This window comes from Arvicola amphibius, chromosome 2 (genome assembly GCF_903992535.2).
Source record: "Arvicola amphibius chromosome 2, mArvAmp1.2, whole genome shotgun sequence".
In the NCBI taxonomy this organism is placed as follows: Eukaryota; Metazoa; Chordata; class Mammalia; order Rodentia; family Cricetidae; genus Arvicola; species Arvicola amphibius.
In genome coordinates, this window is record NC_052048.2 from 149,232,491 (window position 1) to 149,259,281 (window position 26,791).

At 51.3% G+C, this 26,791-nt stretch overlaps 1 protein-coding gene across 5 annotated transcripts in view; it reads right to left on the minus strand.

Moving 5' to 3' along the window:
* Positions 1 to 24,839, minus strand: part of Agap3 (ArfGAP with GTPase domain, ankyrin repeat and PH domain 3) — a 50,040-nt gene extending 25,201 nt beyond the window's left edge. For 3 of the 5 annotated variants that reach the window (XM_038320666.2, XM_038320665.1, XM_038320670.1), the window contains exons 1-5: positions 23,880 to 24,207; positions 1,134 to 1,192; positions 769 to 856; positions 545 to 630; positions 323 to 464 (exon numbers count right to left, since the gene is read on the minus strand). In XM_038320666.2, the coding sequence (XP_038176594.1) occupies positions 323 to 464; positions 545 to 630; positions 769 to 856; positions 1,134 to 1,192; positions 23,880 to 24,207 (703 nt within the window). Of the gene's footprint in view, positions 1 to 322; positions 465 to 544; positions 631 to 768; positions 857 to 1,133; positions 1,193 to 2,404; positions 3,285 to 23,879; positions 24,208 to 24,719 lie in introns of those variants that run through there. The other 2 variants (XM_038320667.2, XM_038320671.1) reach the window with 2 other exon arrangements.
* Between the last annotated feature and the right edge of the window lie 1,952 nt (positions 24,840 to 26,791).

Here is a 26,791-nt window from a genome sequence, read left to right on the forward strand (position 1 = left end):
TAGCTTGGTGTAGCACATACCTATATTCCTAGACTTGGGAAGCTTAAGACAGAGAATCGCGAATTCAAGGTCAGCCTGGGCTACAGAGTGAGACCTTGTTTCATAAATAAATAATAGTGAAAACTATGGACATAATAATCACATAGATTTCTAGAATCATCCAGAGAAAAACAAAGACCCTGGGTTACAGGTCCCATGGTAGTTAAGAGCCTGTCTCTGCTCGGCAGGGAGTCGGAACTGGGGGGGGGGGTTCTCATGGCCTATTTATGGAAACTTCATTGGTCCACCACCATACCCTGCCATACAGCATGCCCTGCCTCACCCTGTGTGCCCACTAGCACCATGGGCACCTCGCTGGCATTTCTGAAGCTGCAGAGGCGCAGAAAGTAGTTGTACACCGTCTGGAAGCTGATTTCATCCTCCAGGCTGAACACAAACACCACTGCATCCACCCAGGCAGCAAACTGGGGAGATAAGAAGAGTCAGCACCCCACTGGCCCTGGTGAACTTGGGCACTAGGCATGCATGTCAACAGAAGCATCACCTGGAGCTCAGGGGGACCTCCTTCATCTCGGATCAGCAGCAGATAACTCTGGCCATCCACCACAATCTCCTTTTTAAATCGACCCCCTAGGACAGAATGGAGGTCAGAGCCAAATGCAAGAAAGGTAACAGGGTGTGTGTGTGTGTGTATGTGTGTAGACACAATGGTGGACAAAGAGGCAACCTATGGCCAGCTTCTAGGGTAGCCTAGCCTGTGATGCTCACCTTCAGGGGACTCTTCCTGGACGTAGGTCCCTGTCAGGTATCGGTGTACCAAGGCTGATTTCCCACTAGACAGGTTCCCCACTATGCCCTGCAGAAGAGGAATGGGTAAATCAGCGGTCAGAAGAGGAATGGGTAAATCAGCGGTCAGAGAGGCACAAGGAAAAAGTGAGATTGGGGCTCACGAGTCAGGAAGGAACATGCAGGTTGGAAAGGTAGAGGCAGGCCCAGAAAATGCCAAAGGAAGGAGGGAGCAAGGCAAGAGAGGAAAGACTGGATGTCAGGAGAACCAATGTCCAGACCCACAACTTAAATAAAGTCTGGCCCACCCGGTCACAGGGCCTCTAGGCTCCCATGGGCCCACTCACCACTTTAAGCTCTGGCACAGAGCGGCTCAGGGTCCACTCCTGGCTGTTCACAAATGAGTCTGCAAAGACAGAGCCATTCCATCAGGGCCACGGTGGTACACACACACTTGCCCTAGCCTTCACCACGGCCACCTACAATACCCCTCTCTCAGTCAAGGGCAGAGTAGATTACTGTCCTCTGTGGAACCTTGCCCCTCATTCCTAACTCCCTAGGAACAGCGCAAGGACAGTCTTCAGAGCAGGCTGTGAGCTGAGGCTCTTCCTGCCCGAACTCCTCTTCATGGTCCATCAGGGGCATAGATTCCACATGACATCACCTGGCCTGGTGCCTGAAGCCTCTCACCCAGGTGAGCGGCTACTCCAGCAGGTCTCAGACCAGACCCAAAACAGGCAGGGCCCTGGCAAGGGGGACCAGTCTCCTTCCTGCGAGTAGGAACAGCTCACCCTTGGCAGGGTGGGGCCACCTACCACATTCCTGAGCCAGGGGGAAGAAGGAGGAGCCTCACCTGGCACTGTACTGTAAAGGTCCAATGAGATTATCTACTAGGCTCCAACCAGGGCTTCTCCCCAGCACCTCTGCAGGAGACCAGCCCCCAAGTTCCCTCTCATTAGACCACACCCAGCACCTCTGGGCCCCTAGACTCAGACAAGGTCCTTGGGAAGGAAAGCCTCTTGCTACTCAGTGCCCCTGACCTGACAGCCAGTGCTCAACTATTCCCCCAACAAGTCTAGATGGCCAGAACTGGGCTGGACTTCATCTGGGAAGTGCTTGCTGTCCAGTCCAGCTCCCACTCACTGGCCCAGCACACAGATGTTTCACAGCATTATCTTATTCAAGTTCACAATCAGCCCCTGACCTCAGCTGCAGAGCCAGCTCGAGTGAGGTCCCAGCTCCCAGTTAGGAAACTCTCCAGTCCTGCCTAGAGCTCCTTTCCCAAGCAGCCAGCCATACTTTACTGTTATCCACCCTATAGAAAGAGGGTTGGCACTGTAACCCCGGTCCTTCAGGTCTCCTAGGACACCACGCCAAGATGCTATGGACAGTCCCACTGCCTGGAATTCTCTGCAACTGCTATCTCCTCTGAATACTTCCAAAGACCCTAGACATACCACCTAGGCGGCGAGGACACCTGGGTCAGACCCAGCTATTCCAGGCAATGTACACCCACCCACCAGTCTCTACCAGGTAGGTTCAGACCGTCTCTCACACAAAGTCGGCCAGGCTCCAATTAAAGAGGCCACCATGGCGCACGGCTGGCGTTCTCCCTTACCGCTCGAAGTGCCCAGGAGCCCCGGAGCCCTGGCTGCCCGGCGGCTCCACAGCGGCGCCGCAGGTGCGGGCTCTCTCCTGCGGAAGCGGCTGGTGAGCAACTTCCAGAGGCTGGCGGCGGCGCGGGGGCGGCCGGGCTCTGGCGGCGCACACGGGGTGTCGGCGCCCAGCAGGTCTCGGCGGCTGGGAAAGGTACCCAAGGAGCTGGCATCGCCGTCGCTGCGGGTGCGCGCACGGGGAGGCCGGGCAAGCAGCCCCGACTCCGAGCGCCGTATCTCTTGGCCACGGCGCAGACGGAAGCTGAAGCTCTTCCTAAGCGCAGACAAGCCACGCCGGGGACTCTCCGTGCTGCCGCGTCCGCCGCCACCGCGGAACACCTGCCAGCGCTGACTACTCCACAGTGACGCGCCCCGCAGGAAGCCCGAACTCCCCGTTCGGCCAAGCCCTGCGCCCGGTGCCTCCGTCGCCGCCAGCTCTAGACGATTCACCTCCAGGAACGTCATGCTGGTGGGCCGTGGCCTGGTTGCCCGTTCTCCAGGGCCGCGGCTGCGCCGGACCGGCGCCGGGCTGGGCTCAGGGCTGGGCGCCGGCGAGCCAGGCCGTTCCGAGGGCGCAGGGCCCCGACGGCCGTGGCGCGGGCGAAGGAGGCCGAGCAGCAGGCCGCGTGCGCCGGAGGGCGCCGACCCCGGGGTCCCGGAGCACACGCTCCGCGGCCGCGCAGGTTGTTCGCGTGCGGCGCACAGGGCGGCCTGCAGGGCGGCGGCGGTCCGATCGGCCGGGGCGCTGTGCAGGTCCAGCGAGTCGCAGACGCTGAGGGCGCGGCGGCAGACGGCGGGCCGCTCCCCGCTGCAGCTCCCCCCCGGCGGCCAGCCCCGCTCCATGCTCAGGGCCCACAGGCGAAGGCCAGGCCCATGGCGAGGGACGCGGGGCTGGGCCCGGGCCGGGGCCGCGGCCGGGGCGCACGGACCTCCGGCCTCTGGGCACCTGGTGCGGGCCAACCGAATCCCTCAACACCTCCACCTCGAGCCTGCAAGCCCAGACCTGGAAGGGCCTGGAGCCAGCCTAACCAGGAGAGGCGGCAAGTCTGGCCTGGAACACCCAGGAACGGCGGCACGGGGCAGTCCGCCTGCTAGGGCAGCCCCTGGGAGCCCTCAGAAAACAGGAAATTCCAGCCAGGGCTCCTCCTAAGATTGGGCAGGTAGGTGAGGAGCTGTCATTAAGAACAGGCCAAATAAATAACAGTCCCCAAGCACACCCCACACAAAGCGCCGTTTTAGAGAAAAGTAAGCCATTTCTTCATTCTCCAAAGAGACAGGACCAAGACCAAAGACCCCAGGACCAGCCAAATTCATTAGAAGCCCAAATTCTGAGCCAGGACACTGGCAAATCTCATGCCATCTCTGAGCTTCAGACTTCTATCTGTAAGCTGGAGAACTTAGCAAAATGACTATATCTCAGTTTTTGGCTCTGACATTCTTAAGGCTGAGAGGTGTTTGATGCTACAGCAGCTGCTGTTGATGACTGAGAAAGTCTTTTTCTCTGGAGATTATAAAACTCAGAAGATACAGTTTTGCTTGGACTAGACCAAAGGGCAGCAGGAAAATCTAAAGGTAAAACCTCAGTGCTCAGGAGAAACTCCTGAGCCCCCGCTGCCTAGCTAGGTCCTGGAGATAGCAGTGACAATTTGTGGTGCTCACCTGTCTGAGCTGACACTGTAAACTAAAACACCCCTAATTCCAGTATCTCTTTAGCATCAGTAGTGTGGGCCACACACAATGCCCAGGAAATTCGGGTTCAGCCCAGGATGGGCAAAAGCTCCACACTATGGACATGACGCTGTTAGCACCACTCTGGTCCCCTGGCCCAGACAGCCAGCTTCTACATCCAGAGGACAACCACTGGCACCAGGAACAGATTGGGAGAAACCAGTTTAGGGTAGTGCTTGACTGAGAGTCCCTGGAAAGGGATCATCCTCCCCGTTGCCTCCACCCAGCCCAGCCCAACTCCAAGTCCCATCCAGTTTTAGAATCCCATGGTCCTAGTGAGAACAAGCAGATGAAAGAAGGCAGCACATTCCTGAGGGGGCTGGGGTTAGGGGAATGCCTGGGAAGGCAGGGCCTCTCCAATCAAGGTGCTCCTAGAAAGGAGAGCTGGAAACTCTCAAGTCCTGGGCTGGATCTCCAGGGCATTCTGCATTCTCGTGGGACTAGTTATTAAGAGTGGAGAGGATGATGGTTGCTTCCCTGTTCCTAGCAATAGATGTAATAGGCGGTTCCACAGAGAAGCCAGGATCTCAGGCAGGCCCAGGGACACAGACACACACACACTCCAGCACTCTTGACTCACACCTTCTAACATTAAGTCGGCCAAACATCCTGAGCTACAGATCAGGGAAACATAGTCTTTTACTTCAGCTTCTTGTGATGCTTGGTTTTGTCAACTGACACAAGCCTAGACATATATGGAAGAGGGAAATCTTTTTTTTCCTCCTCCTCCTCCTCCTCCTCCCCCTCCTCCTCCTCTTCCTCCTCCTCCTTTCCTCCCCCCCTCCCCCCCCCCTCCTCCTCCTCCAGGTTTTCGAGACAGGGTTTCTCTTTGTAGCTTTGGCTGTCCTGGAACTCACTTTTTATAGCCCAGGCTGGCCTCCAACTCAGAGATCCTCCTGCTTCATGCCTCCTGAGGGTTGGGATTAAAAGCGTGCACCATCATATCAGGTGGAAGTGGGACTCTTAACTGAGAAAATGCCTCCATAAGATTGCCATGTCTGTGGGGGCATTTCTTGTTTAATGATTACTATGTGGAGTGGTGCCAGCCCTGGGCAGGTGGGCCTGGGCTGACAACCCATGAGGAGCAGGCCAATAAGCAACGCTCCTTCCTGTGCTCTGCTTTGGTTCCTGCCCTGACTTTCTTCAATGACGGACTGTGATGTGGAAGTGTAAGCAAAGTAAGCCTTCTCCTTCCCAAGCTGCTTATGGTTATGGTGTTTATCACAGCAATAGAAACCCTGACTGAACAGTTCCCTGCCTTCATCTATCTCTCCCTATGCCCCACACACAGAAACTTTTCTTCCACAAGAGAATGGAACTGCCCACTACGCCCCCATCCCCTGCCGCCCAGTGAAAATGCAAGCACATGACAGTGGCTGAGGACCCAGTGTTTGAGGACTAAAGGGGATAGTGGACAAGGTGCCCAGGGGTGGGTTGCATAATAGTGTGAGAACAGCTGGGAGGTGTGGGTTCCAGCCATGTATGCATACTCATACACTTGTCCAAATGCACGTGATGGCCACAGCTCTGCTCCACATAACAATTACCTGCAAAGCTGGCCTTGAAAGGTATGTGCTGGAACTGTCCAAACAGGACCAAAACCAGACTTTCCTCAGGGCAGCTGTTTCTTATAGCTCTATTTTCTATTATTTTTTAAAGATTTATTTATTGTGTATACAATGTTCTGCCTGCACTCCAGAAGAGGACACCACATCTCATTATAGATGGTTGTGAACCACAATGGGGTTGCTGGGAATTGAACTCAGGGCCTCTGGAAGAGCAGTCAGTGCTCTTAACCTCTGAGCCACCTCTCCAGCCCCATATAGCTCTCTTAAGTACCAGGCTACATCTGTACCAGAGGAGCTGAGTGGCTCCTTTGGAAGTTTCTGATGGATTAGTAATAAATCTCTCAGACCCTAACTGTGCATTCTAGGTCAGGATGAACAATTTCTTCCCTGGCCAGAGTGTGCAGAAGGCAAGCACTAAGCAAGCCTCTGTTCCTGTTCAGCCTGGGTGTCAAGACCCCTGCACAGAGGTGTCTGGCCACAGAGAAGCTTAGGCAGAAAGAGAAGAAGAGAACGACCCCATGGACAGGGATGAGATGGGAGACACACCTGGGAAGAGAACACTGCTTCCTCAGCAGAGTGGGAGGGTCAGCTATGCCTAACTCCCACAGGCCTCCACCTAGTGCGGCTACTGAGGCTCTGGTAAGCACAGTGACTGCCATAACCTACACAATCCATGAGAAAATGGTGGCTCTCATTCTACAAGATAGAGGAAGGATCAGTTTCTGCCTGGAGACCAAAGCTTGCACCTGGCTTTCCAAGGAATACATAAGGTGTCTTAAGGTGTGGCCTGTGTGGCCCACAGCCTCCAAGACCAGCCATGCTCTTTCTGGCCACAAGGTGGCAGCAGAGCATCTTCCTGCAGCAGGCATGCTAGCATCAGGGTCCTTGGGCAGGCCACACTCTAAAGGAGGCCTATAATGTACTCCCCTGGGGTAGGGGCAACTGATGTGTCTGGAGGGCTCTTCCCCCAACACAGGTGTTCAGGTCAGATGTCAGGGAATCAATAGAAAGAGTTCCTGGGTTGGGGACACTGCCTTCTTACAAACTGTAGCAACAACTCATAAAATTGCTTCTGCAAAGACAAATGGCAGAGCATCTGCCCCTAGGTGCTCAAGCCAAAGAAGCAAGGGCACTCAACGCCTATTCCCACCACTTTCATACTGATCCAAGCCTTTGTATCAGCACTCTCTCCAAAAAGGGGCTCCTCTGTCCACTAGCCCACTATGTCATCACATCAACTTCCCAATGGTCTCCGCACCCTCTCTGACACCAGACTGACATATATTCATGCTCACTGAGGTGCTCATGACCCCCTGTGCCCCTGACCCTGCCTGTTCTCACCTATGATCGCCCTTTCCTCCCCTTCACCATACAGTCTCCATCCCTTCCTTGTCCCTTTGGTCACTGGGATCTCAGGGGAACTGTCCCTCCCCTGGAAGACTACAGGACCTCAGTAACCCCTGTTAACACCATCTAACTCTCTCTACTCTGAGACTTCCTCATGTGCTTTTTGCAGAACTCCATTAAAGTTTAGCAACACATGAATTATGTACCAGGTTCTTCCTTAAGGAGAAGGAGATGGGCCTCAAAGAGACAGTTCCTGGCAGGGACAGTCTGTTGAGACATTAAGTCACAAGGAGCACAATCCACACAAGCCCAGAGCAGAAGAGCACAGCCTGGCTCACACTCATCCTCCAGCACCATAACGGATGAGCACTGATTATCAACTTGACAGAACCTGAAATCACACAGGAAGCCAACTTCTGAGCATGGCCGTGAGGAAGTTTCTAGGTTGGACTGGCTGAAGTGGAAAGATGCACGCCCTAAATATGGGTGCCACCATCCCACAGCTTAGCCCTGAACTGCATAAAGAGCAAGGGAGTTGAGTTCCAGCACTCGATCTCTCCTCTTCTCAACTTCAGACGCAATGTGGTTGGCCTGCTGCCCCATGGTCCTGCCTCGCTTTTCCCCACGACGATGGGCAGGCAGTACACTCAGACTGCAAACCTTTCTTTGCCGAAGTTGCATTTTGCCAGGTGTTTGACACCAGCAACAAAAAAGGCCACTAATATAGGACCTACTTGCTATGTGACCACCTACCTTCATGGAAACCTTGCTGACCTCAGATTTGGTGTACAAAACAGAGAAAAGTTGCACCTTCCCAGCTAGAGCTGTACACAGAGCAAGAACAGGGTCTTGAGGCCTGGTGGGCAGCAGACGAGCAGTGAAAGGTGCAGACCCCCCGCTAAGAAAAGGTTGTGAACTCACAGGGCAGCCGAGCCTAGGCGAGTTCCCTCTCCCTTACTCCAGCCTTCCAAATGGAGGACCCACCTACAGAGCTCAGACAGAATCTGTGAAGATGGTTGTTGGACATGTGCTTACTAAGATGATAAGGTCAGACCGGAGTAGAGTAGCACCTGACCCCAGTGTCCTTAGAAAAAGGGGACATTTGGCCTAACCTTCAGGGGATGCTAATGTAAAGAGGCACAATGGCCACTCAGCTAGTAGAGTGTTTGTTTAACACGCACAAAATCCTAGGACTGACCCCAGCAAAGCATAACCATGTAAAACACACCTGGAATCCCAGTGCTCAGAAGGCAGAAGGATCAGAGACGCTCAAAATCATTCTCAGCTATAGAAAGTTGAGGCCAGCTGGGGCCACACAAAGACACAAGAAGAAAATGGTCACCTATAAGCCAAGGGCAGATGTGTTCCTAGTACCTTCAGAAGTAGTATGGCCCTCATTTTGATTTCATCAAACTTTTGTATTACTGAAATAAGGCAATAAAATTCCTACCTGGCTCATGGTAATTTGTTGATTCTTTGCCCAAGGAAACTAGAAACTAAGGCCCCTATAGAAAAAACTCTATGCTGAGGTAGCTTTTAGGAGGTTCCCAGTCTCCTTCAGCCTGCCAGGATTCCAGGGCAGAAGCCACAGCTTAGTTTATTGGAGGTGATCCCTGGTGCTCAGAGAAGGAAAGCACGCTGCCCAAGGTTGCACAGCCTGTGGGTGGTAGAGCCAGATCAAGCCCAGGACTCCAGAAGCCATGGTCAAGCTGCAGGCTCCCAAGGTTTCGATATCTATATCCCAGCGCTGTTAACTGAGATTTCATGACTTCTTGGAGGCAGCTGTAGTGGCTCCAGCTTGGGAGAGCAGAGACTTCGGATTAACACTTTTAAGGGCTTGGGAGTGCTCCTAACACTGGCCACTGCTTGGGCTTGCACCAGCAGCGCTACACCTGGCTCCTAACTCCCGCAAAATGTTACAAAAGGCTGTTACTTCCTCCTCTAGGGCAGTGGACTGGTTGTGTGCGCGTGCATTTGATTGGTTCCTCTTTATCCCAATTTAGACCCTTCTGGGCCAGACTCACTCTAATAGTCTGGCTTTAAAATCGTGGCATCCTGCCTGACCTAGCATCCTCAGTGCTAGGATTACAAGCATGAGCCCCACATCTGGCTCTTGTGTGTTCAGTTTTGAAGGAAGAGACCATCTTATAAAAAAAACACATGAAAGGCCAGGCGGTGGTAGCACCATGCCTTTAGTTCCAGCATTCATGAGACGGAAGCAGGCAGATCTCTGTGAGTTTGAGGCCAGCAGTCTGGTCTAAGTGAGTTTCCAGGACAGCAGAGCTACACAGAGAAATCCTGTCTTAAAAAAAAATTACATGAAAGAAGAAAATAGGTTAGGTGTGCTGCTGCTGCAAAACCACTGCTTTCTGGCCCAGAAGGGTCTGAATTAGGATACAGTGGAACCAGTAAGTATACTTACATACAGGAGAGGGGGGGGCACATATACCAGCAGAACTTTTGGGCTCTGCTCTGTGTTTAAGGCATGCAGTGCCTCCTGGCTGCATGTTTCTCTGCATGCTAGGAGAGCATCTTTTCATGGTGACTGACCACATGAGTCTCTATCTTGTCTCTCTTGTCCTGCTTTTCTCTTGGGTTTTTCAAACCTATTTCTTAACAACTCGTAGGCGCTCTGTGCAGAAGGGAGCATGTTAGTTGCTTACCCAGTACACGCACTCTGTGATTCTACTGGTAGGCTTGTAACGGATTAGAGATGCAAACACCATCACCAGTCATTCTCCAGAGAAGAGCGGTATTTGTCAGGAAGGGAGAGGCAGTCTCTCCACTACCACCCAGCACAACCAGACACAGGCAAGGACCATCAAGGTACACTAACGCCACGGGGGAAGGTGTACAGCTTGTTCCCAGGGTGTGGAAGTATCCCCTACAACCTAGTTTACTAACTAACATAGGGCAGGAGAAGCGCTCTTGGCATAGAAACCTGGGTGCTACCACCCTACTGCCTCAAATGTTCTGCCATGACGATCAAGTAGTGTAGGGCATTTTCTCCATACCTCAACTTTCCCCACCTGAAAAATGGAATATCTTGTAAGGATGGTCCAAAACTTATACTGTTAGGAGAATAACAGGTATATGGGGCAGTAACTGGGCCACCAAAGTGCCAGACCAAGTCCCCCTCTCATTGCTTTTCTACCTGAGATGATAGAGCTGGTCCTGCACCCCCAGCTCAGACTCCTGCAGTTCCTCATCACCCACAGCAAGAGCTGTCAATCTTGTGACATTTGCAGCACAAACACAAAACGTGCTGGAATGAGAGGTCGCACGTTTGTGTGGTTTGAAAACACACTACGGCAGCGATTTTCATAATAAAATCACTACTCCAGTAAAACTGTGTCTGGCGGTGCTCGTCAAGGCAGCAGGCTAGTGCTGCACCCACCAGCATTTGCTTAGCCACTGCTGCTCCACGGCCGCTAGGCAGCACCCATTTCCAGCCAGAATCTTATGCGCTCGGGATTCTGCTAAAACAAGAGACTTGGCTTTCTGAAAGAACTTACACACACACACACACACACACACACACACACACACACCTTAACCTAGTTCCAATCTGGGTGCCTGGCCCAGCGGACTATATTGTGGATCAAGAAATGGCGGTGACACTGTTATCCCCATGTTTAGATCACACCTCTGCCAGCCCTCAGTTTCCCCCATGCTATCCTCCTCCTGGGTGTACCAGTCCACCCTGGCTTCCAGGCAGAAAGGGATGGGGTGGTCAGAGTACCCAGAAAGTGATCCTCTGCCAAGCTCCCTAAGACGGTGTCCCCATACTCCTGAATTTGGCCTATTCTAGGCCCTCCTCTGAGGAAGAGTCCAGTCATTCAAGGTCTATTGCTCAACAAAGCCCATGGAATGTATCCCTGTCACCAGATCTAAGACACTGGGAAGGAGGTCTCATAGCTCAGAGAAAGAAAGATGCCAATGTTCATATTTGAAATGGTCCCATGCTGTCCTCAGAGCCATCTGGTCCTGGTCCTGCCTAAGATGGACCACAACTCCTGGACTTGTTACACACACACACACACACACACACACACGAATGGACAGGCATAGTGGTGCACACCTTTAATCCCCTTTAATCCCAGCACTTGGGAGGCAGAAGCAGGTGAATCTCGTGAGTTCAAAGCCAGCCTGGTCTACAGAGTGAGTTCCAGGGCAGCGTGACAGGCAGTGCAGGCAGCACCTGGCTGGAGACAGAGTTGAGGGGCTGGATGTGTAGACTAATGGTGGCTTTGGGGGTAGGACACTAATTCGGGACAGAGACAGGTTCAGTCTAACCCAATGTACACGGATAAAAGTGTGGCCACTAGGAGAGAACGTTTCCCTCCCACACATAAAAGGGCAGTGGCCTGTCTGTCCCTGACAGGTCCTAAGGGTTCAAGTCCTACACAAAGAAGTGCACACACCAAGAATCTTCTGGGCTGCTAGGTCGGCAAGGAAGCTCTTTAGAATTTGAACCAGATATGTTGAGGGTCCAAATATGTTTAAGAGGCTTCAACAGGTTTAGGACAGCATCTCCCCCTAACAGTGACAAAGATGAAAAAAATTGATTCTTTCTGTTGTTTGCTTGATTTTTTTGAGACAGAGTTTCTCTGTGTAGCCCTGGCTGTCCTAAAACACTTTCTCTGCAGATCAGGCTGGCCTCAAATTCACAGAGACACTCCTGCCTCTGCTCTCAAGTGCTAGGATTAAAGGTGTGGGCCACCACTGCCCTGAGAATGAACTCTTAACAAGATGATCACTTGTGGAGGCTTGTAGTGTCACATCTGAGCGGCACGCATGGCAGAGGACAACAAGGCCCGACTGCTAGCTGCTGGGTTCAGATATGGGGATAAGGAGTCAGCTATGGCACACGGTTGCTGCTGCAGCACTCGGGGACACTCCCGGCTCAATACTCCCTACCTTTTCACTGAAGCTGGGGGTGGGTGGGAGGGAGAACGGATGAGACAAAACAAGGAACAAACCTTAGGGAGGGGTTGGAGGGGCTCCTTAGTGCCTCCTGTTTCCAAGAGAAGAATGTGTGCACAAGCTTGTGAGAGTCATGATACTTCTTACCATAAAGTCAGGACAAACCACAAACATCTTACAAGAGTCCTTGCCTAAAGTGCCAGAATGGGGTGAGGCCTTTAGTTCATTCACCCTCTCTCAGGAAAATCTTAAGTGACCAGGATGCTGACTGATGCAAAGCTCACATGGCCTTCCAGACTGTGCTAGGAGCAGGGCAGAGTCACCATACTTCCCTCCCTCCCCACCCCGACAGAACTGTGTGAAGCATGGACAAGAACCACTGCACACAAAAGTCATACTTCTAGGTTTTCAGAAGATATTCGGTACTAAACACTGCAGAGGAGGCAGGAGAACTGGCAAGATGGCTCAGCCAAGGTAAAGTGTTTGCAACTAAGCAGGATGGCCTGAATTCTATCCACAGGATCCATGTGACAGAAAGTATTCCCTAGTTGTTACTTATTTCTGCATGTGTGCACTGTGGCACATGTGTGTGCACACACAAATAAATAAATGCAAAATAAACCCTTCTGGGTATACTGCAATGCTTTCAAGTGGATATATTTGCCATCAATCACCTTGGTGGGTGCTCAATAAATATTAACTGGGGAATGGTAGCACCTGCTTGTAATCCCTAGCCTTTGCAAAGTTGAAACAGGGACGCTGTGTGCGCTGTGCATTTGAGGCCAGCTAGGATTAGACAGGGAGACCCTGTGCTGTCCTACCAACAAAAAGTAAGTAAAAATATTTGTTAGGAGCTAGAGAGACAGCTTAGTGGTTACAAGAGCATTTGCTGCTCTTGCAGAAGACCTGAATTTAGTTCCCGATCTTCACATGGGGGAGCTCAGAACTACCTGTAATTTCAGGGAATTCAAAGCCCTCTTCTGGCCTCCATGAACACTGGCACTGATGCACACCATTTATGTATATTTAGGCCTACACACGCACACACAGAGTAAAGATAAATCTGTAAAACTGAAAAAAAAAATGAAACGACTGCATAAAAATGGGTATTTATAGAAAAGACATACTTTTTTTGCACAGGGCAAAAGGACACAAACTGAAGGAATCATCCTAGGCACAGGGCACACACAGAGAGACTGGAGGAATACAGTTCTATTTATTTGTTCATTATTTTACATGCACTTATTTATTTACTTATTTTGTGTACATGCATGCACAAGTGCACAAGCAGGTCACAGCACATACATGGAGGCCAGAGAACAATTCCCAAAAGTTGGTTCTACTACGTGGATACCAGGAATTAAACCTGAGTTGTCAAACTTGGTTGAGCCATCATTTTTATTTTTGTTTAATTGTGTTTGTGCATGTGTGCGCAGGTGTATGATCCAGGGTGGGGGTCAGAGGGCAACTTTAAGAAGTTGATTTCTAACAGGGCAGTGGTGGTGCTCGCCTTTAATCCCAGCACTCAGGAAGCAGAGGCAGGCGGATCTTTGTGAGTTCGAGACCAGCCTGGTCGAGAAGAGCTAGTTCCAGGACAGGCTCCAAAGCTACAGAGAAACCCTGTCTTGAAACCCCCGCCACCTCCAAAAAGAAGTTGGCTTCCACTGTGGTTCTGAGGAGCAAACTCAGGTCCTTCAGGCTTGTGCAACGGTGCTTTTATTCACTGAGCCATCTCTCCAGCCCTAGAACACGCCTCTTAACTCTGTTCCTTACACTTAGACAATTTCTTCCAATGTAGAAGGCTGAGAAGAAACTTGAGCCAAGAGTCAAGCAAGCAGGGCTTTGAATCATGAAAAGCAGACAAATCTCCACAAGTTTCAGAATAAGGTAGTTAGGGTGTCTTAACAGAAAATAGTCTCCAGGGGCTCAGAGGCTAAGAGCACTGAGAGCACCGGCTGCTCTTTCAGAGGTCTTGAGTTCAATTCCCAGCAACCATCTATAATGCGATCTGGTGCCCTCTTCTGGCATGCTGGCAGAACACTGTATACATAAAAAATAAATAAAACTTAAAAGAAAAGATTATACCCCAAACAAGAGTGATACTCACTGTCCCACAAATGAGGGGAGCTAAGGCAAAGAAAAGGTAGCACTGTCCAACCAAGCAGCAGGTACCACCATGGTCATGGACAGGGTCCCCATCAAGGACCAGCTCTGTCAGTCCAAATTAGAGCACAGTGGGCCAAAGTGCTGACACGAAAACTCGGTATGGGGTGGAAGGCTGACTTGACTCCCAGAAAACAGACACAATTCAACAGTAAGCCTGAACAGATACAGGAGTAACACTATAGGAACCTGCACAAAGGAGCAGAATTAAATCAAATGAGAAGGAATGGGGTGTGTGTGTGTGTGTGTGTGTGTGTGTGTGTGCGCGTGTTTTGCCAGGAATGGAAGCCAGGACTCTGTTTGATAAGCAAGTATTCCACCCCTAGCCCAACAAACCTTTAATTATTCTCCCTAATAAAAGCAATCAAATAGCAAAACAAATAAGCTATAACAAAGAAATACAGGTAGAAACAGGGAAAGCCATTTCAACTTTTCTTTTTTGATTGTTTCCTCATCTGCCAGGGAAGCAGGCAGGGAAAGGTTATCCCCACCCCTGGGAGTCAGAACAGTGCAGAAGTCCTGAGAATGTGCGAACTCTGTATCTTACCATCTTCATCTGGGCAACCATCCAAAGAAAACGACCAGACAAATGTACAACTAGGTAATAAACAGTGTGCACTTACCATATATAGGACTCTGCACAGCCTTCTGAAGTAATGACTGCCATCAACATGGGCTGGCTACATACCAGGCACTAGCCTAGCTCATGTATGATCCTGTTGTCCTAAGCGCACCAAGACTTGTCAAATTTGTAAAAGATTAAGACATGTCAAATGTGTAAACTCTCCTTCCACCCACAGACTCGATTCCATTGATGAGTCCCTGTAGGCTCTAAAGTGAGACATCGCAGAAGCCTCAAAAGAGAGGGCTCTGTACTGAGCTTGTGGTCCTCCCCAGTCCCCTGGTTGGCAGTTAGGACCCCTGACCCAAAAACAAGCATGAGATGGTTCTAAATACTGTAACCACACAGCTCTTAGGTGGACATAATTGAGATATGACTCTGGAAAGATAGGCACAGAGCCATGGAGTAAACTGCCTTCGCTGTCCTCTTTAGGCAGACACAGAGCAGGAACAAGGACCTAGCATCCTCACTCCCTGCACAGGGAACTGCCAATCAACAAATGATTCTTACTACGAGAAGCCGAACCTCTGGCTCCTCTTCTCCCACTGTAGCATCTGCTACAAAACAAAACAAAACAAAAGCCAAGTACGGGGTGGGGTGAGGGTGGCTGGAGAGGTGGCTCAGTGGTTAAGCACTTGTAGCTCTTGCAGAGTACTGGGGTTCAGGTCCCAGAACCCACATGACAACTCATAATTATCTATAACTCCAATTCCACTGGTACCAGGCATGCACACGTTGTGCATATTCATACTAGCAGGCAAAACATTCATGCATATAAAATATATCTTTTTTCTTTCTGGTTTTTCAAGACAGTTTTTCTGTGTAGTTCTGGCTGTACTAAAAAACTCGCTTTGTAGATCAGGCTGTCCTCGAACCCACAGAGCTCCATCTGTTTCTGTCTCCCAAGTACTGGGTTTAAAGGCATGCAACACCACTGCCTGGCTAATAAATCTTTCTTGAAAAGTGATGTTGCCTACCTGTAACCCCAACACTTGGAAAGGAAAAAGCAGGCGAAGCAGCAGTTCAAGGTCATTCACGATCACTAGCAAGTTCCAGGCCAGTTAGGACCACACTGAGTCTTAATCAAAGAAACAAAGTATAAGGACCTGAATTCAGTTCCTACCACCCACACAGAAAAGCTGGGCATGGTGACATGTGCCTGTCATCACAGCAGTGGGGAGAGAGGCATAGACAGGAGATTCCCTGGGACTTCCCAGCCAGCCAGTTTAGCTGAATCGTCGAGGCCAGGTTCAGTGAGAGACCTTGTCTTGAAAGGAGCCTAAGGAAGCAGGGCAGGTGCTCCTGACAGAATGTCTAGGTAGGAAGACAGGACAGCCACAGTTAAATTTCCTGTGTTGTATCAGTTGGGTATAATAAACACTTTTTTTTTTTAAAGCACATAAGCATCTATTAACTAAGATTTTTTTTTTTTTTTTAGTGCTGGGCGTGGTGGTGCACACCTTTAATCTCAGCTCCTGGGAGGCAGAGGCAGGCAGATCTTCAGGTTTGAGGCCAGCTTGGTCTACATAGTGAGTTCCTGAATAGCCAGGGCTACATAGAGAAACCCTGTCTCAGAAAAACCAAAAGTAGAGAGACACTTTTGCGTATGTGAGTATTTTAGCTGTGCTGGTTAGTTTTTCTGTGAACAACCTAAAGTCATCTGAGGATCAGGAACCTCAACTGATAAAATGCCCATCAGATTGGTCTGGGGCATGTGGAACATTTTCTTGATTCACCAATCAGTTGATGTGGGGCACAGCCCACTGCAGAAGGTGCCAAGCCCAGGCAGATGGTCCTGGGAGATTTAAGAAATATAGCTGAAACCCGTGGGGTAGTGTATCCCTTTAATTCCAGCACTCAGGAGGCAGGGGCAGGCAAATCTCTGAATTCAAGGCCAGCCTGGTCTACAGAGTGAGTTCCAGGGCAGCCAGGGCTACAGAGAAACCCTGTCTCAAAAGTAAAAACAACAGCAAAGAAAAAAGAAAAAAGGAAAGGTAGCTGAATGGGAGCCCGGAGAACAAAACAGTAAACAGCATTCCTCTCTCCAGATGCTTGCCTTGAGGAACTGCTGACTTCCCTTCCAGATGGGATATAAGCTGTGAGATGAAATAAACCCTTTCCTCGCCAAGTTGCTTTTGGTTTTGGAGTTATCACAGGAACCAAAACCCAACTAAAGCAGCATGCATGCACACACTGTACCATATATGTGCTTGAGGCCTACGAGGGTATCAAATCCCTTGGAACTGTAGTTACAGAAGGTTATGTACTATGATGCAGATGTTGGGAACTTAACCCAGCATCTAAAAGAGCACTAAGGGACCTTAACCACAGAGCCATGTCTTCAGTCCTTCAAACAAGGCTGGTTCTATTTATTTACTTGGAGATAAGGTCTCACTGTAAAGCTTTGGCTGGCTGGAACTTCCTACATAGACTGGCCTCTCATATGGATTCAACTGCCTCTGCCTCCCAAGTGTTGGAATCAAAGGTATACACAACTATGATGGCACAAATGAGGCTTCGGGTTGTTGTTATTCTTTTTCAAGACAGGATTTTTCTGTATAGCCCTAGGTGTCCTGGAACTTGCTCTGTAAACCAAACTGGCCTCGAACTCACAGAGATCTGCCTGCCTCTGCCTCCCCAGTGCTGGGATTTAAAGGTCTGCACTACTACTACCTAGCTGAGATTTTTTTCATTTTTATTTTATGTGCATTGGTGTTTTGCCATGGGTGTTGGGTCCCCTGCAACTGGAGTTGTGAGCTGCCATGTGGGTGCTAGAAATTGAACCTGGGTCCTTTGGAAGAACAGTCAGTGCTCTTAATGGCTGAGCCATCTCTCTAGCCCAAATGTATGTATGTATATGTGTGTGTATGTATGTATATGTGTGTATGTGTGTACTGTAAATGCTATCTCCATGCATTCAGCTGACTGGAAGTGAAAACATCAAGTGTCATGCTTCAGTTGGGGAGTCTAGAAATTGAAAAAAGAAATTACACCAGGAGGGCTTGAGAGATGGCTCAGTGGTTAAGAACACTAACTGCTCTTCCAGGAGTCGGGTTCAATTCCCAGCACCAAATGGCAGCTCACAACCATGGGTAACTCCAATTCCAGGAGATCTGGCATCCTTGTACAGACATACATGCAGGCAGAACACCAATGCACATTAAAATAAATCGAGGGGGGGGGGGAAGAAAGTTACAGCAGGGAAGAAGAGGTCTGAGTCACGGCAAACTAGACCCCACAAGTTTCTAATAGCTAAACTCCAGGGCTGTTTGAATCTCAAAAACTTCCCGTGGAGCCATCTATGTGGGTCAACCATGTGCCACTATGTGCCCATCTGACCAAGCCTTCTTAGTCCTCCCAAGTGAGGAGCAGGAACAGCAGGCCAGGGCCCTTGCCCTGTAGCTCGTTTGGGGGCCTCTGGGAAGCTATTCTAAGTCCCAGGCCATTTCATGTGCAAAATGGAAAGGACGTTTTGGGAAATCAAGGGGAAACTGCAACACCGAGGAAGTTTCTCTTGCTTTCAGGACATAGTTGAAGACCAAGGAGCATAGACAACACCTGGCAGGCAACACCCCTGCCCCACCTCCACCCCAGAGCTGAATCCACTGGACAAACGAGCAGCTCCTTTTCCGGGGAACACACTGTGAGACGGAGGGCAGCAGTGGGGCACATTACCAGATGAAACTAAACTCAGCTCCCCTGACAGAATGTGGCACTACAGGCTGATGTTCAGGCAATGAACAGGCAGGCATGTGTTTCCGAGTCCCCCATGGGCCCTTGTGATACCTGCCTGACGAGGCCAGATCTCCCCTGCACCTGGGCCGACATGACACACGCTAACAGCTGGCCAAGGACTCACAGGCAATGCACATGTGGCAAGGGGCCCACCCTCTCGCAAGCCACTCCACACTCCTGACTGAACCCTCCCAGGCCACCTTATGTCACACAGAAGGAAGCACCAACTCCCACGGTTTCCTGCAATCTTGGAAGATGGATATAAAAATTCCTTTCCCAACCACAACTGGACAAGGTGCAGAAAGAGACTTTAGGTCACTCGGCTCTAAATGGGATGTTTCTATCAGCCCTTTCTCCAAACCTCAGGGAACTATGCACAAGTAGCGACAGGAAGCCAGTACAAGCCAGAGGCCAGAGATGACGCCAAGGAAACAGTGTCTTCCCGAGACAACAGGACTGACACAGGTGAACGCACAGAGACTGTGAGAGTGTCCACGTTACCTTCATAGGTTCAAGGAGTACTGGGTCCCAGTACTGAGGGGAGGAAGTGGACACAGGCTCCCACACCTAACCAAGAAGCTATCTACAATTCATATTCCCTGGAAAAGGAAAAATTAGCTTTTTCCAACGGAGTGTATTAGCCACACTTCAAGGCAGGTGCCATGTCCAGGAGTAACTGGCCAACACCAAACAAACCCAATGGTATTTTTGTAGACTTTTTTTCAGCTCATGCTGTTTCGTTTGAGAATTTTTTTGTCTTATTGATCCTTTTCTTGTATATTTTTGTTTGTTTTTGTAGGGTTGTGTGTGTTTCTTTTTAAAGAGGAATGGAAAGGAACATAAAGTTGAGTGGGTTGAGAGGTAGAGAGGACCTGGGAGGAAGAAGGGGTAAACCACGATCAAAATGTATTATATGAAAAAAGATTTTTTTCAATTAAAAAAATTCCTCTCCAGGGTCCTGCCCACTTCACCCATCTGTTCCTATGGACACAGAGACCAACTTGCTATATACCCTGAATCCCACCACATATATGTTGTTTTCACACCACCCCAACATAATCCTGTCCCCTCTGATGGGAAAGCCTCCCACCCACCACACCCAGCTCACACTTGAGAGAGTGAGAGCAGGAAAGGAAGACAGCAGGCGGCACTGGGGCGAAGACTGCCGATGAGGGAGGGATAGCAGGCACTGACCCTGGAGCCAATGGGACGAGGGGGTTTTCCCGAGGTCATCGACTCTGAGAGCAGAGCCTCCACTTGTCCCTTCTAGCTCTGAACCAGGTCTCCTAGCTTTACCTAGTTTTTTTTTTAAAAAAAAAAAAAAAAAAAAAAAAAAAACAGCTTCAGAGCTACACAGTGCTGGCACCCTCGGATACCTCCTGCCTGCTGAGCCGTCTCCAGGGCAGCTGTTACCATGTCTCCTCTCCTCTCTCACCTTTGTTCTCCAGTATTCTGAGGTCCCAGATGCAACTGGGCCACCCAGTAGGAGTTAAAGAGATGGATTGGGAACAAATATGCTTTTTGCTGCCTACCAGCACCCCACAGGGGTATCCTCTTTTTCAGAATTCCTAGAACCTTTGTGTGCAAAGTTCTACATAAGCAGCCATGCCCCCAATAGGCCTTCCCCACTAAAATAGCTAACTGTAGGAATCAGAGTGACAGATGTAGGTTCCAGCCCATTCCTGACCTGCAATTGGGGCCGCTGGGGAAAGCCTAGCTTGGGCATTGCACAAGTCAGCAGATCCTGTGGTGAGAATCCTGGACAGGTGGAGACTACCCAAAATAATCAGTAAAGTTAGGAGCTCAGGAGCTTCCTGTCTCTAAATGGAACTAGCTTCTATGTCCTTTCTTTATGGCAGGGATATGGTTAAGAGAAATCGCAGGACAATGGGAATATGCAGTCATTACACCCAAGGAGAGTCATGCGGGGACTATGGCTGGAACCCTCTTTCTGCTTCCTCTGGGCTTTCCCAATATACCTGGCCCCTTCTCTGTCTAGCAGAGGCTTGATGCAAACAGGAAGAAGCCCATAACTCTTCCTCGCGGTTCCTTTGGAATATCATTTTTTGTGGGTTTTTTGTTTGTTTGTTTGTTTTGTTTTTCAAGACAGTGTTTCTCTGTGGCTTTGGAGCCTGTCCTGGAACTAGCTCTTGTAGACCAGGCTGGCCTTGAACTCACAGAGATCCGCTCTTTGGGATATCATTTAAACCACAGTCTGGGTAGGAAGGCAGGCAGAGTGGGAACTGCATGAATGAGGCTGAGAACAATCCAAGGAGATGGACAGGACTCAAGGGAACTTCTCCTGGTGGAAAACAAAGGGGTTTCATGCAGACACAAGAGTGGCCATATGGCATGCATACCTAGGTACTGTCCCCTTCCAGACCCCACTGCCCCATCTCCCACCGGCACACACCTGCCCGGGTGTCTTCCTAAACCACTGGAGTCGCATCTCCCAGTACCTTCTCTGGGCTCCTGGATGGCTAGGTCTAGTGTCTCCCTGGCCCCACTCACTGCCATCAACTGAAGCCCCAAGGTCCCTGCATTCTTCCTTCTAGGTCACAGCCAGGAGACTCCTGTAAGTTGGGGGAACTCTTCTTTGGGAGAGTGTGCGAATCACAAGGCGCTTGACAGGCTGGGTTAGCATTAGTCTCTTCCTTCTCTGAGCCTCAGTTTCTCACTGGCAAGGCTGAGTGGGTCAGAGGTCCTGCACGCAGTATGTCTTCAAGGCCCCAAAGCTGGCTCCGGGTGGGTCTTTCATTCCCTGGGGCCTAGTGATGGGCAGGTGTTCTCTCTTGACTAGGAAAGGAATTAATGTTTTAAATAGTTTCGGCTGTCACCGTCTGATAAGACAAATAAGCCCTTTGCCCAAGATAAGTGAAGCCAGGTGAGATGACAGCCCTTTGCACAAGGAAGCTCAATCCCTTGAAGCACAAGCTCCCGGCAACTCTGTGTTTATGTAATAGTCTAGGTCTGCTGGCTTAGGGGGTTCAGCCTAAACAGAAAGAACAAGGGCACACCCAAGATGCTACTATCTCCCTACTCTGGGCAAGGTGGGAACACTGCCTTATAGGACAGATCAATATGGTTAGGCAGATGGAAAATTCTACCGCAGGAAGCGTTACAGAGCTGAACAGTGGAGGAGTCTAGTTGGTTGGGTTTGGGCATTTTTTTTTTTTTTTTGGTAGCCTGCCTACAGTGGAAAAGCTGGGGCGATAGAAGTGTGAAAGCCAGCAGGGTGGGGGTAAAAAAAAAAAAAAAGGGGTTCCCAGGAGAGGCCCAGAAGGGGAAGGTGGAAGAAGGTGCAAGGACTCTTTTCCAGAGAGCAGGGTAGCAGGGACAGGGAGGAGACAACAGAGCTGAGGCCTGGTGTTTGGGAAGCAGCTGGGTCAGTCTGGTGACAGTAATCATCAGGTCCCAGGATTTCATGATGGTGACATAAAGCTTCCAGGCAAAGCAGATGGAATGGTAGGGTACTTCCAAACCACAATGGGGAAGTCAGTCTGGGGGAGGGCTCTAGGAGTGGAAATGCTGCCTATCATGCTGAACTAGAGACAGAGCTAAAAACCAAACCAAGTACTTCCCAGGACCATGACTTGCACAGAACATGCCTACTCTGCTTTGTGAGTAAGAGTGACTTAGGTCACTAATAATACTAATAAACAGGAATTAGATGTGGAGGCCACTCAGCCTTTCTTCTCCCTGCTCTGGAAAGTCTCTGTGACAGCTAATACACAGACAGACAGACACACACAGACACTACACACACTGGTGGCTATCCAGTAAGTTGCTTCATCCTCCCAAAAAGGCAAGGGAAATCATCTTGGGAGTTCATATTTCCTCCAGAACAGAGAAGCACAGAGAAGAGTTTCTTCTGGCCTCACCCTCTCTGAATCTCTTCTGAAGACCCTGGGCACACACAAATGTCACCTCCCAGTCTCCAACCACAGCAATGAATCAGGCCATTTACTCAAATCCACGTTAATGAGTTTTTTCTGTCACCTAATTAGTTCACAGGAACTCTGCCCTGAGAGAGAAGCAGCAGCTGGGAAAAGATCAAAAGGAAGTCAGAAGGGGATGTTACAACAAAGGGGGCCCAGATCTAAGGGGGGAGGGTTGTCTACTCACGTAAGATTCAAGACTCATCAGCTATGGATACAATAGAAAAGCAAAACAGGGATGTTCAAGTACAGAGGGCTCCAAAGCCTCATACAAGATGAAGATGGGAACAGGATCTTAACTATAGGGCCCAAAGAGTGGGCATACCCTTCTCAACCTCATGTCAGCAGCAACTGGCCTTGGCTCTCCCTGCATTGACACTAAGGCAGAACCCACCTCCTGCTGGTGGGCGTCCCCCTTCAAGCAGAGTTGGAAAAGGAAGCAGATGGACCAGGGCGAGGCCCATCTGTCCAAGCCGGCTAGAAGGTCAATACTGCCACTGGGGTGCCTGTTGCTACTGCCAGCCGGCCCCCACCGCACCAGAGGTCGTGGGGCTCCATGCCAGCAGTGTGCCCCCAATTAATGTGCCCTTCAGAGGCCCCAGTTCATGACCCAAGTGCCCACAGGAAGGACCATTGTTTGAAGCAGCGAATGGTCTGGAGTTTATAGTCCCTATATCCAGGTCCGACCTCCCTGGAGGTCAGTCAGCATCCGGTAGCCCCACCTCCAGGGTAAGCAGGAATGAATGTCCTGGGGGGTAGAGGACACTGCCAGCGCGCAGAGGGACCATCCAGCGCCTCCCACGCGGCCATAGCTCCCCAGCCCTGCGCCAGGCCAGGCCCGCGCCCGCCGGGCCGCAGAAGCGTGGGGGTGGGTGTGCGTCGGGAGAGGGCGCCGCGGGGAGCGCCACCCTCCGAAGCCTGCGGGAGCGGCCCAGGAAGGCTGCCATCCACTAACCCGAGATTCTGATCCTCTACCCCTACTGCCAGGCAGAGCCAGGGCATCAGCTAAAATTATTCCCGAGCATCGGCCCCACCTTCACGACCCACGAAGGTCTTCCGTCGCGCCCACCCGGCCCGACGACGACTGGCCAAATGTGGCCCCAAGGCCCTTGGCGACTCAGAGTGCATCAGTTCTTGGAGCGACACCACCTTCACCTCCTGGGACACGAAGAGCAAAAAGCGCTCAAGATGGACCTCCCCCCCCCCCAAAAAAAAAAAAAGTGTTCCTGGCTAAGACATGGAAAAACCTGGACCAGCTGGGGCTCTGCAGCGCCAATTAGCAAACCGCGAACCTCAGCTCCACAAGACCCCTGAGCGCTAGAGAGGGGCCGGGCCCGGGCCGCAGAGTACCCCCGCCAGCGCTGCAAAGGCCACCGCGCCCCAGCTCCCGCAGCACCCCGGCTCCGCTCACCCTCGATGGAGATGACGTGCTCTCGAATCTGGTTCTGCAGCGCCAAATCCTCGATGCGCTCGATCAGATCGTAGATGGCGTAGATGTTGGGGTGTACCGACTCGAAGCGCTGGATCTCCGCCCGGATAGCGGCCGAGTTAGAGAGCGCGAACTGTTGGGGGGGCCCGCCGGCCAGCTGCTGCGAGGGGCCGCCACCCCCGGCTCCCGGCCCCGCGCCGCCGAACTGCCCGCCGCCCCCCGCTCCGCCACCACCGCCGCCGCCGCCCCCCGGCGCCGCCAGGCTCTGCTGCTGTTGAGGACTCTGGCCCCCGCCCGCCTGGAAGTTCATGGCTCCGGAGCCGCGGGGCCCGAAACGGGCCCAGCCAGGGCCCGGGGCGGCGCGGTGGCGGCGGCGGCGAGCGGGCGCGCGGGCGCGCGGCGCTGGCGGGACCCGAACTGTGAAGCGCGCGGCGCCGGGCTAGCGCATGAGGCCCGGAGCCGAAGCCAGAAGGCGCGGCCGCGCACGCTGGGGCCGCCGCCCGGCGTTTACCGGCGCTGAGATCCCGCCGCCTCGGATCTGCCTCCAGCGGCAACAACAACGGGACCGGGAGCGCGCGGCCCGGGCCCTCCCCCCGCGTCATGCGCACGCACCGCCGCCCCCGCCGGCTCCGGCACACGCAGCCGAGCCCCCCTCCCAACCGCCCCCGCCCCTCCAGCGCGTCGCCCTGCGCCCCCGCCCCTCTCTCGCTCTCTGGCTCCGCAGCCTCCACCCCCAAGAGCCGCGCGTTGGCCGCGACGCGCGGCCCCACCCACCCGCCTAGGCCCTTCCGCCCGCTCGCCCGTTCCCCCCCACCCCCCTACCCCTCTGCGCCTCGAGGCCACCGCCTGGGGACACGACCGCGCTGTCCCCCACGACCGGCCAGCTGCCTTTTCACCTCTGCGCCGCTCTAGACCGGTGTGGAATCCCTGGCCCACTCCGAACAGTTCCCTGCGCCCGAGGGTGCTGATAAATGGGACTGATTGGCCGAGAAACTCGCACAGGCCCAACGGCGCCACCCTCTTTTGGTGCAGCACCGGCACCTCTGTCCCCAGGCCTCGAGGTCAACCCTAGGGATCGTGCCCTGGTTCTCATCCCTGGCTCTCTGCCCGGGTCTCCACTGCTGGCTGTGGCTGGGAGACAGGGACGCTTCTATTTCCAGTTCTCCCTGAGAGTTTCATCAGAGGGCCCCTGCAAATGACGCTTAGAAACAATAGTGTCCCACTTCTTATCTCCCAGTGATAGCCCTCTCCCAAAATTCCCTCCCCTGCCAAACTGAGGAGAGTTCATTGGTTCATTACCGAAATTCACCAGAACCCACATGGGGCTCATCATTTTTCTTGTCCTACCCCCTTGTCTATCTTGTCCCCTGCTAGGGCTAGAGAGAGTCCTTCAAGGTCCCCGTGCTAATTAATCCACATCCCCAAGGCAGGTTCCCCAAACCTCCAAGTGCAAGTGCAAGGGAGGGACCCTGTGGAATAATTTGCTAGAGTATGACAGGTATCATGATGTACACCTGTTATCCTAGCACAGGGGAGGTGGGGTAGGAAGATCAGGAGTTCAAGGACAGCCTGGGCTATTTAGGGAGACTGTCTCAAAAACCAAATCAGCTGAGTATGAGTACATGCCAGTAATCCTAGTACTAGGAAGGTAGAGCCTAGAAAATCACCAAACCTGTCTGGAAAAAAAAGCAACGCCAGGCAGTGATGGTCCACACCTTTAATCCTAGTTGGGGGAGGGGGCAACAGGCAGATCTCTGAGTTCATAGCCAGCCTAGTCTACATATCGAGTTCAGGACAGTCAAAGCTACACCAGGAAACCTGCCTTTAAAAAAATAAAAAATAAAATAAAAAAGAAGGAAAAGAAAAATCTAAACTTCAATGGGGCTGAAGAGATGGCTCAGTGGTGCAATTCCCAGCAACCACATGGTGGCTCACAGCCATCTGTAACTCTAGTTTCAGGGAATTAAACACCTTCTGCAGGTAGCAGGTGCTCATGTGTATGCACATGTTGCATAGACACAGAAGAGTTGTCCTTAAAGAAAAACAACAACTCTGGGCAGTGGCGCGTTCACCTTTAATCCCAGCACTTGGGAGACAGAGGCAGGTGGATCTCTGTGACTTCAGGCCAGCTTGGTCTACAGAGTGAGTTCCAGGACAGCTAGGACTGTTAACCCTATCTCAAAAAAATTAAAAAAATAAATAAAAAGAAAGAACAACAACAAAACAAAGCACAAGAAAGAACAGTGGTTCACCCAGGTATCTTCTGAATACCATTGAAATGAGTGAGGGAACGCTGTTCTGTCTCTACTTTATTTAGTTTGTGTGTTTGCCTGTCCATTTCTCAGTCCTCTGTCCCCAACAACCATGTCTGCCTTGGCAACACATTTGAGATTTCCATGGCTTCATCCATGGTCCAGTTATATTAACCAAAATGATTAATGTAAACTAAAATAACTAAAGGCAATGTAAGTAGAAATTGTGAGGTTGGCATGGTGGTACATGCTTTTAGTCCCAACACTAGAGAGGTAGAAGCAGGGGAATCTAAATGAGTTTGAGGCCGGTTCAATCTACAAAGCAAGTTCCAGGGCAGCCAGAGCTACACAAAGAAACTGTATCAAAAACAAAACAAAACAAAAAATTAATTGTCATGTTATGTTTGAAGTAATTACTATGCTCTGCCAGAAATAAACGTTTCAAGGTTACTATGACCCTCATCTAAAACTTTTTTTTTTTTTTTTTTGATTTTTCGAGATGGTTTCTCTGTGGCTTTGGAGCCTGTCCTGGAACTAGCTCTGTAGACCAGGCTGGTCTCGAACTCACAGAGATCCGCCTGCCTCTGCCTCCCGAGTGTTGGGATTAAAAGCATGCGCCACCATCGCCCGGCTCATCTAAAA